Below are 14,427 nucleotides of genomic sequence, written 5' to 3' on the forward strand. Positions count from 1 at the left end.
TCAACTGTTGACACCACCTGTGCTTGGAGATGGGAGTTTCGTGCTCGTGATTTTTTGGTGACTGTTCCTATAAAGCGGCGCGAACATCGCCACTCCTTGATCAGGAAACCCGCGTCTCTCAAAAAAAGCATGACGCGAGAAAACTATCTCAACTTCTGAGCTATAGTTGCTACAAGTCTTTGCGGCTTGAATACAACCTGTTTCTCGTATCTAATGACGTTTCTATACAACCTTTAATCGTTGTTGTCTGCCAGTGTCCTCTACATCCCTGACGCCATGTTCTACAGTCACGAAGGTGAGATTCAAAACTCGCGTTAAAACGCGTGCACCAGCTGACATGACCCTTCAGTACTTACGTCGCGCAAGTACGGCGTTGCCACTATTTGGTATGCTTCTCGTCTTGGAGAGGACATAGCATTGTCTGCTGATTAATTCTAAGGCTTGTTGCTACGCTGGGCCAGAAATCAACAGCTCGAAAGATAAGCCGTCGAGCTATTCAGGATGTCGACGTGCCGAAAGCATGCGAGACAATAATTGCACCAGAGGCGCCGATGGCATTGCGTTTGCAGAGCAATTTACTGTAAGTTCAAATAGCACACCGTGTGTAGGAGCAGCGTGATTTAACTATCCTCTGTAAGCTTTGGCATATCACGCGTGTACGCACAACAGTGCGGATACGTCCTTTCAGATGCACAAAATGCCCAAGCAACTATTCGTTCTCTGCTCAAGCCGCAGAGTGGCATGCAAACAGACTTCGAAGCAGCTAGAGCGAAGTAAGTGGCTCCGTGAGAGCAGCCATCACTTAGTAACTCATCCTTTTCGATGCAGTTCAGACCAAATCAACCTTCCCGATGACCCAGCATTTGTCCCTGGCTTTGATATCGCTGCTCTACCCTGCGATCTACTCGACCTCGATAATATTGGTGCAGGAAACCAACGGCGTTTCTTCGAGAGTGCGTCTTTACAGACCACACAGAGCCAGAACCATCAAGTCGTTGGTCTTAATATTCCACAATCTTCTTCGTCACCCGGGTTGGAAGCCTTTCAACTACCAGAAAGTGGAGGCCATGGGCCGAGATTCAGTAGTCTATTTGCGCGTGATGAAGATGACCTAATTCTCCCTGAAATTGATATTGGCATCGATACGGACGGCAATTTTATCGAACTGGACAAACCTAATACACGTCCTACGCATGGTTCTAGTTTTCCATTGCTTCCCAGAGAGGCGGATGTGCAAAATGGCGGGCATGTTATTGGCCGCCCGATTCATCGCAACCTAGATGCAGCACAAGTAAGAAATTCACCTGGACATAAATGTGCCTATCGTGCTTACAATCAATGGCAAGATTAATTACGATCAAAGCTCTCCACTTGTTGATAGTACTCTTCGATCTCCAAAAACACCCTTTTCTTCAGGTAGCTATCACCCGAAATACGATGTGTCGGATGATTTCATGGATGAAATCATGATGGCTGCCCCCAATCGCCGAAATCGCGTACCAAAAGTTATCCCACCAGACAAAACGATCGAATTGCGCAACCGTGACCTGCTAACGATGAGCAATGGCTACATGGATCGAATGACTGCAGATTGGAACCGACTTACGAACTTATGGAACACAAAACAGGCCAAACTGAACGCTGAATACTGGCTACTTGGTCGAGGTATTGCAAACGTTGGCGATAGAATGGGTGTGGGAGGTATCAAGACTCCGCTGGCAGATATTTGGTCAGGTGACAACCTATACTTAGTACTTACTGGTCAGGAGCGGGCTATGAAAGGCCGTAAGCGCACGAGAGAATACGATAATAGTTCACCAGAGCGTCGTATTCGCTCGCGGGTGCATGAAAATATACCTCTCAATCAGGGCAGCGACGATGAAATTATGCGCGACTACGAGTTGGAGGTAGGACGCGAAGAACAGCAACCTCTAGAAGATATCTCCTCTGCTATGCCATGGAATATATCTGCTTCGATCCGTGGCTCTTCAGTTAACCGTACTGGAGTAGGTGCATCTGTTGCTCCGGGTTCAATTCCTGGTTCTCTTACTCGTCGCGGCAGCAGGTTGGTAGGCGCCTCTCCTATGGTATTTCGTGGTTTTCCTGGCAGCGATTTTGCGGAAGGAAGCCTACCAAGCGATCCTCCTGGCTTTGATGATATAGGTGGTTTTGCTGAGGACAAAAATTCGGAGCTATATCGCGCTCATACCAAAGTTGGCACTCCAGTTGCCAGTCGAAGCATATTTCCTCTAGCAACCCTTGACCGCGAAAGCAACAATTTCCTCGAGTTTATTGGCAACGCCGTTGAAGAGAAGTGTTCGAAAGTCCAAGCTTCTGACTCGACAGCTGCGCGTATAATGGAGATTGAGTTTGCGGAGCTGCTACCTCCTCACAGGAACTCTCGTGTCGTGGCGGCTCACGGCCTGCTTCATGTTCTTTCTTTAGCAACTAAAAATCACATCAGTGTTACACAGCTAGGGCCGTTCGCGCCCATCGTCATTGAGATTTGCTGAACAATGCGAGCAGAGAGCAAGCACAATCGATGGACACAAAAGCGGCGCAACAAAGTCGCTAGCGATGCCTCGTGATTATCAAGACACGAGGACGTGTGGTCATTCATTCGCTAGGTCTGAACATCGTCATTACCAGTGGCTCTGAATGCAAGGCCGGTCTTAAGAGTGCGGAAACAGAGGGATCTTCCATCCCGTACGGAATTTGCGAATCGCTCATGTCGACGGAGAAACTAGAATTTTCTGGAAGATATGAACATTTATTATAAGAATTATATTATCTCAAGATCTCATACGACGTATGGAAGGACGAATAAGGAGATATGTATAATATAGCTACGCATGCGGTTCTGAATTCAACCGAAAGAAAATATTTCTTTTGGAAGGGTGCAACCGCGTGCTTGCTCAATTTAGTCTCGTATTTGTAGACATGTCTCGGCTAAATAATCGCGTGTTTCTATATGGAACAAGTTCTCGAACCAGTGTGAAAGCTCAGCCAAAAGGCCATGTTATGTCTGGCGTCCGCAATTCTCGGCTGAGATTACCCAGAGTCGAATTCGATTTGCATCGGAACACGAAAGAATCAGAGGGGCATGGGATCGAATGTTATCTACCCGTTCCTCGATTTTGCCGTCAAAACCTTTTTCCAACATGTTCGTGGAGATACATGGGTTCTGATTCAGAAGTGCGTGTGGTGCAGTAGAATCAGGGCAATGATGCAAATCCCGGTTACATTTTATTCGCCTCTATGTCATTTTTCTTATATTGAATCTAGCTGTGCATTAGGAACCAGCGAAAACGTCTGAACAGGTGGGACTGGTGCTAGGTTCGTTAAGCTCAAACGAAAAGGACAGGCCACGCATGCTACATGACATTGGAAGCACGTAGAACAGCTAACTCGCCACTTGGTGGACGACTAAGGGTATTTCCCAAGCATCTTACGCGATTTGAGGAACAGTTACGTAGCAGGTCGATAAAGTGAGCGGTTCGCATACTCACAGCTACGTCACGCAGAAGCAGATGGCGGTCTCGTGCACATGATATACGGCAGACCAATGCAACTGGAACATTGCCAGCATTAAACCACACCCCCTGCCAAATTCCGTGCCTTGTATCGATAGAACAAACATCAATCATCGTCGCGGATTAGTCGCAAACCAAAACACATTATGTCGGCCACAGCTACCACGACCAAAGCTCTGTTCCCCGCCGCAGTAAACTCCGAAGAAGGGCAAGCGCCCCCGCGCAGTACATCTGTCGCATCTTTGAACCTGCGCGAGAAGCTCGAGCGCGACGGCTTCGTTCTCATCCCGTCGTTGATAAAGGCGCCGCAGTTGACGTCTTTGCGCAATGCATGTCGGCACTCGACGGAGCTGGCCCGCAGTGGGAAATGGCCATTCATTCGAACACTTCCCAAGCAGTTTCCGCCCTGGCCTTCGGATCCCTCTCATGGCATATGGGGCGTCCAACACCTTCTCCACCCGTCCATGCCCGGATCGCATGAGTTCGCCGAAAGCTACTTCGGCGACGCGATTGTGGAACCTATCAAAGAGATCCTGGGGTGCAAAGACGAGGACCTGATCATGGAGCTGTACAATCTGCTGGTGCGGCCAGACGAGGACTTCGCGCTGCGGTGGCACAGAGACGACATAAGCGCTGAAGCGACGGCAGAAGAGGAGATGCAGAGGCTGCGAGAGCCCAGCTGGCACGCGCAGTGGAACCTAGCTCTGTACGACGATCGCAGTCTCATCGTCGTGCCCGGCTCGCACCGTCGTGCGCGAACAGACGCGGAGAGAAAAGCGGACCCGCTCACCAAGTTCATGCCCGGCCAGCAAGTTGTGGCCATGAAAGCGGGCGACGTAGTATTCTATAACAATAACATTCTACACCGAGGCGTATACGACAGCAAGATCGAGAGGATGACGCTGCACGGCAGCGTTGGGCATGTAAAAGGCTCCAGCCACAGAGCGAGGAATGTGCTTCAGCACGGCGTTGGAGAGTGGGTGGACAAGGTAGATTTCGACGGCTTGTCCGAAAGGACAAGGCAGCGAGCTGAGAGCATGCGAGCTCGACTTGTGACTTTGGGGCGTGAAAGCGGCGACGTGGGATATGCTCATCCGGACTAATGTGTCTCCAGTCGTATGTACGTGACCTCAAAATCTCAATGCCATTGACAAAAATTCACCCTACATGTTTTATCGGGTATCATAACGCCATTCAATAAAAGGCTATCTCGTACCGTCCAAGAACTTTATCACCATTGTCTCGAGAGAATATTTTTGGGGCCCATGGGGCAATTGAGGACCAGCGGGTGCATAGCTATTCAAAACTTGCTGTCCCATTGCAGGACCCTAAGATGTCTTTGTATCTAACGACACCGTGGATTGATATAAGTACTACTATTGGGGGTTGCTGATGTTCATCTGCTGTATCTTCTGGGCCAGTGAACCCATCTTCTGCGGCACCCCTGGATGTTGTGCTGACGAGTTCAAATAAGTCTGAGCTGGAGGCTGAGGTCCATATTGGCTAGGACTTGGCGAGTAGGGCACATAGCCAGCTTGAGAATTGTACGGAGGTGTTGGAGCATGCTCTGGATTTAGCGCAGCATGGGGCGGGTGATAGGGCTGGTAACTGCCCGTTGGGGGAGTTTGGGAGTCTGGGGCTGACGATGATGAAATATCTTGTGGGTTGTGCGCCTGGTTTTGAGGAAAGTGCTCAAGATGTTGAATTGGTGGATGCACAGGTTTCGGCTGCTCTACTGAGTTGCTTTGAGTGATGGCAGAAGCAGGAATAGCAGGAGGTGTTGCAGTTGGAGAGGGGTGAGTTAAAGTTTGCGCTGGAGCCGCAGCAGAAGCAGACGTCGTGTCTGGCTCTGCTGGCAATTCTGCTGGCAACTCTGCCACTCCCTCTGGCATTGAGTACGTTGATGGGGGAGGTCTAGGTTCGGTAAATGCAGGTAGCTCGGACACAAACGCTGGAGGGTGGGGTATTTGAGACGGTACGGTAGATACTGGAGATGTTGGCGTCTGGACATGAGGGGCAGGCAAAGGTTGGTTCATAGGTCCAGGCTGCGGTGGGAATCCGGACGAAGCACTTGGCGCATGTATATTTGGATGATGTGCTGGGTAGTTGCTATTATGTAATGAGGAAGGAGACATAGCGGGCGAGAGAGGAGCCGTATTTTGCGGACCGTATGGCGAGGTTAGCGGAGGTGAAACTACCGGTGGTGGTGGTGAGAGGGGAGGGCTCGGTGCATGGGGGCCATGCTGGAGAGGATATACGTGTGCAGAAGATACTGGAGGCGCCGTGTGAGGCGATGCAACAGGCTGTGTGGGCGCATTGGAATGTGGCGGAGGAGAATATGGATTGTGTGGCACGAGAGGGCTCACGGCTGTTGGCGGAGGAGAAGCAGGCGTCCATTGGGTTGGAGTTCCTGTCGCAGACGATCCGGACAGAATCGTGCCGGTCGTCTGGGGCGCCATCTGCACGTGTGGCTGGCCTGTTCCCGGCGTAGGAGGTTGATGAGTAGAGTATGGCGAGGTATACGCACTGTGATTGTGTACTGGAGGTTGGGTTGGGATATGACTCGGTTGATTATGCGGCGATTGCGCATGGGGAGGGTGGCTCGGGTGAGTATATGGCGAGTTTGCTGGTGGTGTATGCGCACTTTGGAGAGCGCCCGATGGAGGACCGTATCCTGGAGGTGGACCGTAGCCCTGAGGTGCTCCATAGCTATGCGGGCTTGGTGTGCTCGACACAGGTCGTGGAGGAAGCGGAGGACCTTGTCCCTGGGCAGTGTACGTCCCAGGAATTTGAGTCGGCGCATAGTTGCCTTGATGCGACTGATGAGGCTTATGAGACTGTTTATTCAACTCTTCATTGACGGTGGCGTACACAGCTTTGCCGAGCTGGAAACCTTTCTTAACGAGAGAAGACATGGCAAGTACGGCGAACTGCCCAGGAGATGTTCAGAAGAGGACGACGTTACTTGAGTGGCGAGGAGAAGTTGAAGGCTTCTGCCGACTGACCGGTGCGGGCTCGAGGCACGAGGGGAGATTATACGAGACGCTTGGATGGAGCTGCAGATTGCAGATTTAACCTGTTCCTGAAGGCTGTGCAAGGGAGCCCGCGATCTCTCCCCTGCGCTTTGCTTCGAGATTCCTGGCTCTTGAGAAGAAGATGTCAAGACTTCATCGAAAAGAAGGCGCCTTGGGCGTATGCACGGGTGAAGATTGTCTCAAAGATAGCCAGCACAACGCCGTATAGTACTCGGTAAGAAACGTCTCAATCAAATTGCGACCACAATGAATTGCTGGCTAGCACACGCTAAACATAGACGTGGGTTGCGCCGCCGCAGACTGATTGGACGCAAGCAGCCGAATCGGGCTTGCTTTAGCGAAGTCGATCGAGGCTCCCATAGAACCGCAAATCAAGCCCTAATCCATCCTTCACAGTGCTTGCCGATGGTTAAGTCTAGCAGGAGTGGTTGAGTAACGAGCAAGATGCCCATGCCCCAATTACTCGTCGACAAGTTCTTCTTGCTGGCATACTGGAGTCAGGGCGACATGCTGCCTCATGATACTCTCATATTCTTTGCGGTATAATGCACAGCCAAGTTCACCAGCCAGTGTGGCTGACAAAGACGAAATTTCAGCGTTTGTTGATCAGGAGCTATCGAACACACCCAAGACAATACTGCCACCATGAAGTGAGGAGCGTCAGAAGTCAAGGTGCAATATAGTCAAAATTGGGTCCTTCACCGCGCAAGCAATGGCTCTTCTGTGGCATGGGTAGCAAATCCAGAGGTCTGACTGTCACTCTCTGCAAAGGTCATGAACTTACAGGGCTTGAAGGGATTTTTTTTCACATTTTACTCTGCAGTTGTACGTTGCTTGCGTTGCCCTAGCAATATGCATCCGACTCAAGCTATGAAGGCTCTATTGTACCGCACATTATTTTGAAATTATACTTTTGGCTCTACAGATGACCTGACTTACTCGCTTTGTGGTGGTCAGCGACGAGGAACTGTTCGTAAAAGCCGATAGCGAAAAGCCTGTCAGGAGGCGAGCATCTGGAGAATTCGAAAACGACCAGACCGACTTAGTGCCTATGAGGACTCGAGACTTGGAGACGGATGCGTTCTCCAAATTTTCTAAGTATCCCTTCTGCCTATGGCTAGATGCTCGCTACGTACGTCTTCAATGCGATGTGGCATGTTCGATTGCTTCCATCCCCAGAAGGCCTATCAATATCTCGGTTCAATCGCAGAGCCAAGGCAGCACGACATGCGATCCAGCAAGGTAACACCACGAGGGCTTACAGCCAAGGCTATGTTGACCTTTAGTGATGGATTGCAGGTCACAACTTCCACAACGTCACAAATGTTTGCAGATTCTGCGGGCGTTTTCGAATTCGCGTTTCCGTCCAAGTGTCCCAGAAGCTCAGTTGATATCCAGACAGATACAAGCTCGTTAAGAGGTTCAACTTGATGTTGTCCATCGTCTGGATGCAAACACTGGAAATCAGCCGCCGCGAGTACCTCCCACAGCACTTGCGCCGGTTCTACTGTTTGTAGATATGGATAGAAAACCAGCAACGTAAGCAGATGATATTTTGACACTCCAGGCACGATCAATACGACCTCAACTTTGAGATCCTCCTCAAGCACATCAGAGAATCTGTCAATATTTTCCCGAGCATAGATTCAAAAAATTTCTTCCGACGACTTACTGATGATTACGCTTGGAGGATCAATTGTCCCCTCTGCGTGTATGATGGTACGCTTGTCGGGATTCCTGCTAATTGGCCCCCTATCATGTCAAGTCCAAAACATCCAAAGATTGTCCTCTTTGACACTTTTGTAAACCCATTTCATTGCGAATTACGGGCCGAATTGTACAGCCGCTATCGAAGAATCGCCATCTAGTATATCACCACTTCTGACTAAACCCGGGCCGCTATTGCTTATGCCCACCGGCAGTGTGTAAACTAGGGCTTCAGAGCGCGCAACTTTGGACCACAAATACCACGAGATCCAGTATAATACAACCAGGTCATTATCAGATCGATCATCGCCTGAACTAACCTTAGGTTATCACCGTACGCCAATGCATCTTCAACACCGAAACTATCGGCGATAGCATGGGCAACAACAATCATGAATGCGCCTGATACAAACCTGATTGAGTAGTAACATGGCTTTTTAAAGCCAAATTTTCCATTCTGGCATGCGACACGTCGACATGAATTTCCTACTCTACTAAAGAGCGCTGACACAGGAGGAGACAATTCCATGTAAACATTCGCAGGGCCTCATAATTTTGATGACAGTCTGTTTACCACAATAGGATCCCTTGACTTCCCAAATTCATCTGTAAAAGGGCGGGTCGAAGGAACAAAATCTGACAGAACTTAATACTTCGAGAGTCAATTACTTCGTCCCCGATACAAGCGCTCCAAAACGTATTGCCCCCCTGAATTCCTTTCTCGAGCTATAGAGACATCCATTAAACAGTTGAAAGATGTATGAGAGGTATAGGCAGATGGCTACATAATGAATCTCGTCCAAAAACCACCTCTCCCAGCCTTCTAGGCCGCTTGGTGATGCAGCTCCCAAGCAGCAGTTTTTTCGAGGCCCTGTATAGAATAATAGGGAATCCCACAGTTTGATGAATGATAGATGGGATGGAATTGTCCATAATAATGGTGTGGGTCAGGTTTTCCATAACGAAAGCGACCGTTGTTCTATCATCTCTCTGACTGTGCTCCGTTCCCGAGCTTTGTACTTTTTCTCGATCGCAAAGACAAATTTGTTTAAAGTCTCCACCAAATAAAGCCTCGATCACGATTTAACCTGCAGGTATCGCCGCGATGCGACTTTAGCCTCATGATCAGCTCAAGTTCACTCATGTAGATGCTATTATCAAGACCTGGAAATATTCTTCATACCTTGCCAATGATTGAGTAGCTGTGAGAGCAGATCAAAGAAAAAAAATGCCAACTTGTCATGACATGATTGTTGAATCACTATTACAACAACTGGAAAGGTGGTGCTTGGAAGTGAATGTGCGTATAAATCATGAGCTTTGCGTGCATGGTGTGCACATTATACCACAATTGATAACATTTGAAGGCACTACTCGCCACAACATTCTGCGCAACCGGCTGTGACCGTGGCTTTCAGATATAATATGGGCAGTGAAGACTTGTTTCAGTGTGCAACTTGCTACCATCGAGGGCCGTGTTGCAGATAACGTGGGAGATACAGTGAATATCATGACGGACAATTAAGCACGATGCAGTGGTAACCAGATAGCAAAAGGGGCCACAGGCCAGGGTAGGTCCAATCGTGCCTGGGCGGACAAAGAGCAGCTCACCGAGCTTCAATTTCCCGGGAGCTTTGAGCAGATTGTCGCGAAATTTGAGGCCGTGTTGGTTTGTGTACGTCAAATCTCTTGTGAGCTGCTGGACGAAATCTAGCTCGAAGGTCGATATCCCTTCTCTGTATAGCCGTCTAGCAAGCTCATTCGCAGCAGAAGCTATTGTGCTACCAAAACGCTAATCGCGACGAGACATCGCTCGAGGCCCACGACTCGTGCGGTAACGTCCAAAGCTGACGAGGTGTTGCTTGTGCTCGATGATATCTCTCATGGTTGGATCTCAAGCTCGAAGCTTTCGAACAAGAAATTGTTACTATGAACGTTCGAGGTGCAGGAGAGATCGGTTTAAGGCTTGCGTCACTGTCTGGAAATGCAAGGCTGGAACTTTAGAGTAGCTTTGCCTTGGGCACACTTTGTGCTCCGCCTTAGACGTGCATGCTGCGATGTAATACCCACAACGATATGGGGAAGCACCGACAATCGCCAAAGAAGGATTTGAGCGATCTGTGCAAACGGACGCATGCTTGCTGCTCATTTGGTAGAATTTGATCGTAGAAATTGTAAAAATAAAGCTATCCAAACGCAAGATCGACTATGGATATTATGCATGTTACCTGGACTCTGAGACGTATCTAAAACCTGAAGTCGCAACCAAAGAGAATGAAGCGTGTAAGTTGTATGTTTTTGCATTCGGTGACTATGAAATCAATTCTAGATTCTGCTTTGAATGATTAAAGACACGCACTTGCTTCAATGCTAAGAGAGATATGCATAGCAGACCATTTCGTCGACGATTGCCACTCTGTTCTTTTATACTAGCAAGGACAGATGGCATCGGAATCTTGTACGGCAGTAGGTTGCACAAATCCCAAGGCATGAGTATACATTGATCTTCGCAGAAGGACCAGTTTAGTTGGGCTATGATGTTACGATGCCAAGACTGAAATGTAGGCGAGGTAGAAAGCACGGACAGTTGGTGTGATTCTTGCGCTAAACCTGTTCCGAAAAAAAGTTCACGGCTTGAACATTTCGTGCTGAGCCTGAAAATTTCCGATCATATGGCAAAAGACAACATGACTGAACAGGAAAAGAGCAAAAAGCGAAAGAGGCAGAATGAGGCTCAGGGCGGCTCGAGCAAAAAGGCGGCAACCGGTGCGCAATTGCGTTATGCCAGTGTGAAGGTGAAGCACGTCACACCGGAGGAGAATGCTTTGGGTCCGATTGTTGGTAAGTTGAGGGAGATTGTAATATATACGGCAGTATTTATTGACACTTGCTACTTTTCAGCTGCTACGCCTGGTATATCCGCACCAGAGGGCATTACGTTCACGCCATGGCGGAGGACTGTAGTATCAAAGTCGACGGAGAAGAAGCGGCGACAGATTCTTCTTCAGAGCTCACAACACGGCCGACTGGATTTCATAGCGCAAGAAGAGCAGTCCGGTGGACCACAGGGTAATATGAGGCACTACATTGGAGTCTTTGACCCTTCGGCGGGTGAATTCACCATCACTGAATGTCACAAGGTCACCCTGCGAAGCACACTGCGTCAAACGCAGGAAGAGCTTGACGACGCAGAACACCGTGAGAGGCAGACCTACGCTTCTATGCGTATAACTCTGGGACAAGAGTTTGGCACCAAGAAAGCAAAGAAGGTCATTGCTGACCAGACGGTCAACGCGATCGCTCAAAGTAGGCCTGGAGAAACGGCACCACCAGTCGATGCCGCGCAGCTGGCCATGCTTGACACGCTGAACGTTAAAACGGATGGCATGATGACGGCTGAAGAAAGGGAGGTGGAATCCAACAAGGCAAAGCCGCGACCGGATCCAAACATGGAGGCCACCAAACCAAAGGACGCGTACCCTGTCACGAGTTTGGTCAGCGAAGACGATTTATCCTTGGTTCAAGTTCGTGACTGGCAAGCATCCGCCAAGGAGGGCAAGAACATGAAGCTGCCGATGCGCTATGTCGCGAGGCGTTTGCAGAAGGTGGCCTCAAGCAAAGACACGAACAACCTTAAGTTGCTCAAGTACCTCAACATCATGCTTGTGTGGTTTATGGCGTTGGACTCGAATCGAAGCGGGAAGAGGATTCCGCAAAGAGAGAAGCTGAAGGAGAAGGTGGACGCCCCCGGTGCCATCCTCGAGTCGCTGCGCAAGAAATTCTCCGACGGAAGGTAAGTCGTATCGCTCCCAACGACACAGGATTTTCTGCAGGCGGGAATAAGACCCGAGTGCTGACGAGAAACGCTCGTTAGGGAGATGACCAAATGGCACGTCGACAAGTTCATACTGCACACGTGCGCCATTGCTCTACATATCGACAACTTCGAGCTCGATACGATAGACCTGCAGGAGGATCTACGCCTGAATCCCTCCACCATGCAACAATACTTCCAGGAGCTTGGCTGTCGTGTCAGCGCCCCGACGGCGGCTCAGAGAGATATGTGGAAGATCAACAGCAAGGAGGCAGCAGCACATAGAGTCGCAAAGTTGAGGTTACCGTTGGAGTTTCCCAAGCCGAGGACGGGAAGGAGTGGCAGGGGAAGGTGAAATCGCAGCACTTCAACACTACAAAGAACCAAACAGGGCAATGTCATGTACATGAGAGACGGGCGATGAACGCAATTCATAAACGCGCCTAGTTTCGTCTGGGGCAAGTTTCTCATTCTCAATTTTCATCCGCCACGCTGGAAGCGGAAGTGTGCACAAGTCTCTTCTTTTTTTTTTCACTATTTTTTATGAAGGCAGAAAATCCTCCCCGACACAAGTTCCCTTTCCTTCAGAGAGTAACGGTATTGAAATCAACATCGACTTCCGTCGCTCCCCACGGTCGCCTCCTCAAGCTCCTCCTCCTCGCACATGCATTTCGAACACGCGCACAGAAACCCCCAGATTTCTTCGCTCCGTCGCCGCCTCTCAACCAGATTCAGGTCCTGTTCGTCGCCGCCCATGTAGCTGATGCACAGTTCCTCGCCGGCTTCGACATCGTGTGCAGTCCAGAACTCCCAGGCTCGGCCCACGCGTCTCTTTGCGACGCTGGGCTCGCAGGAGTGATTGAAGTACGAGGCCGTAGGCCAGACGCCGAAGCCGAACATCTCCGACCCGTTGTCGTCTAGGCTGCGGATGCCAAAGGAGTTGTGGGAGTCGCGCGAGACGAGCGTGAGGCAGTTGGCGCCCGTGACGTGGGGCAGCAGCTCCGTGGGCAGGACGCACAGCAAGTGCAGGTACGATCTCACGTTCTTGGCCAGGTCCTGCGGGGATGCGTACGGCGTCTCGTCGGCGACGAGGTCGAGGATGGATTGCCAGTCCTGCGACTCCGCCTGTCTCGATATCGTGAGGACACCGCTGAGTAGGAAGGTGAGCGTGTCGGGGTACATCTGCAGCGACAGCGTTGACTGCAAGGCCTTTCGGTGCACCTTTTGCTTGGAGCCGTCCCTCGCTTTGCGGATCGCCTCCGCAGTGCGCTCGGCTTGCTCCCACGCGATCCTGATCTCGTCCGCTGACGGCCGTGTCGCCCCCTCGTCCGGAAGCGTGTCGTACACGTTGCCGTCCATCGGCCCGCTCGACCTCCCCGTCTTGCCACCCCTGATAAATGTCTCGAGCGCGGCCCACGCTTGCAAGCCGACGGAACCGGCTTCAGCCTTCCATGTGCGCAGACAGTCCTTGCTGCAGAACGAGTGGCCCGTCTCGGACACCTTGAGCTTGTGTGCGCGCGAGCTGTCGTACGCGAAGCAGTGCGCGCACACCTCGCGCTTGTACTCGCGGTACACGACGTACGCTGGCAGCAGGTCCGTCTTAAAGAGCACGGTGTTGGCGCGCAAGGCTTGCGTGGCGAAGACGCCCCGCCCGGACGACGGTGTCTCCTGCAATGCGTACAGGTCCGAGGCCGGAAACGTCGTCGAGGCCATGCCCGCAAGCAAAGAAGAAGAAGAGCTCGCGTCCAGAGCTCAGCGAGACTGCAAATTGCTGAGACCCTAGTTTCACACGGGTTACCGGACGGACTGTCCTCCTCTCCCCCTTGTTGTATTTTTTCCCCTTTTGTTTCGCTGTTCACGGTCAAGGGAGTAAGAGCAAAGTTACGAGTTGGAGATCGATTGGAAGGCTAATGGGGCGGGGCTGGACGGGCGAAAAGTTGTATAGCGGTTGGGCCTGTTAAAAGAAGAGCTTTTTCACGTAGATAAGACAAAGACGACTCTCTATGCTGACAGTGCCGGTACCACCCCTATGAGAATCCGCTTCTTGCGGGCTTGCCGAACGACTGGCCTTTTTATTTTTTTTCGTCTCCTTCACGTCTCCAAGCTCCTTCTGTTCTGAGGTCTCTTCCTTGTCTGTCACGCTCCACAGAGGTTAACAATCAAGACTACTACTACTACTCGAACGGACGGAGACGAGAACAAAGGAAACGACGTGTGAGTTGCTGGTCGATGGAAGTGTTGTCATGCTTGTTGCTTCGTCGATAAAATGCTTGCTGTCGTACCGATGGTTGGAATGGAGCAAAGTGAAGCGGAATTTTTTTCCCTGGAACGCGGTCTG

At 50.6% G+C, this 14,427-nt stretch overlaps 5 protein-coding genes across 5 annotated transcripts; 3 read left to right on the forward strand and 2 right to left on the reverse strand.

The window, feature by feature from the left end:
- Positions 1–276: 276 nt before the first annotated feature.
- On the forward strand, positions 277–2,513 carry PV09_00428 (uncharacterized protein; the record flags this gene model as incomplete). The annotated part of the gene is made up of 6 exons (XM_016353167.1): positions 277–295; positions 350–386; positions 440–580; positions 639–773; positions 829–1,291; positions 1,347–2,513. The coding sequence occupies 6 exons, from the start codon at positions 277–279 to the stop codon at positions 2,511–2,513; spliced, it is 1,962 nt and encodes a 653-aa protein (XP_016219424.1).
- A 1,027-nt stretch (positions 2,514–3,540) lies between these two features.
- Positions 3,541–4,722, forward strand: PV09_00429 (uncharacterized protein). The gene has a single exon (XM_016353168.1). It carries the CDS (start codon positions 3,680–3,682, stop codon positions 4,634–4,636), a length of 957 nt encoding a protein of 318 aa, XP_016219425.1. The 5' UTR covers positions 3,541–3,679; the 3' UTR covers positions 4,637–4,722.
- PV09_00430 (uncharacterized protein) lies at positions 4,677–6,604 on the reverse strand. Its single transcript, XM_016353169.1, has one exon. The coding sequence runs from the start codon at positions 6,446–6,448 to the stop codon at positions 4,910–4,912; it is 1,539 nt and encodes a 512-aa protein (XP_016219426.1). The 5' UTR covers positions 6,449–6,604; the 3' UTR covers positions 4,677–4,909.
- Positions 6,605–10,939: 4,335 nt separating this feature from the next.
- PV09_00431 (uncharacterized protein) lies at positions 10,940–12,604 on the forward strand. The gene is made up of 3 exons (XM_016353170.1): positions 10,940–11,116; positions 11,177–12,068; positions 12,150–12,604. Exons 1-3 carry the CDS (start codon positions 10,948–10,950, stop codon positions 12,442–12,444), a joined length of 1,356 nt encoding a protein of 451 aa, XP_016219427.1. The 5' UTR covers positions 10,940–10,947; the 3' UTR covers positions 12,445–12,604.
- Positions 12,533–14,423, reverse strand: PV09_00432 (uncharacterized protein). The gene has a single exon (XM_016353171.1). The coding sequence runs from the start codon at positions 13,800–13,802 to the stop codon at positions 12,696–12,698; it is 1,107 nt and encodes a 368-aa protein (XP_016219428.1). The 5' UTR covers positions 13,803–14,423; the 3' UTR covers positions 12,533–12,695.
- Positions 14,424–14,427: the final 4 nt, after the last annotated feature.

This window comes from Verruconis gallopava (assembly GCF_000836295.1).
Source record: "Verruconis gallopava strain CBS 43764 unplaced genomic scaffold supercont1.1, whole genome shotgun sequence".
NCBI classification, from domain to species: domain Eukaryota; kingdom Fungi; phylum Ascomycota; class Dothideomycetes; order Venturiales; family Sympoventuriaceae; genus Verruconis; species Verruconis gallopava.

Coding starts and splice junctions, on each gene's coding strand:
- PV09_00431 (XM_016353170.1), top strand. CDS start 10,948: ATGGCAAAAGACAACATGACTGAACAGGAAAAGAGCAAAAAGCGAAAG. Junction 11,117..11,176: donor TGCTTTGGGTCCGATTGTTG/GTAAGTTGAGGG, acceptor GCTACTTTTCAG/CTGCTACGCCTGGTATATCC. Junction 12,069..12,149: donor AAGAAATTCTCCGACGGAAG/GTAAGTCGTATC, acceptor AACGCTCGTTAG/GGAGATGACCAAATGGCACG.
- PV09_00429 (XM_016353168.1), top strand. CDS start 3,680: ATGTCGGCCACAGCTACCACGACCAAAGCTCTGTTCCCCGCCGCAGTA.
- PV09_00430 (XM_016353169.1), bottom strand. CDS start 6,448: ATGTCTTCTCTCGTTAAGAAAGGTTTCCAGCTCGGCAAAGCTGTGTAC.
- PV09_00432 (XM_016353171.1), bottom strand. CDS start 13,802: ATGGCCTCGACGACGTTTCCGGCCTCGGACCTGTACGCATTGCAGGAG.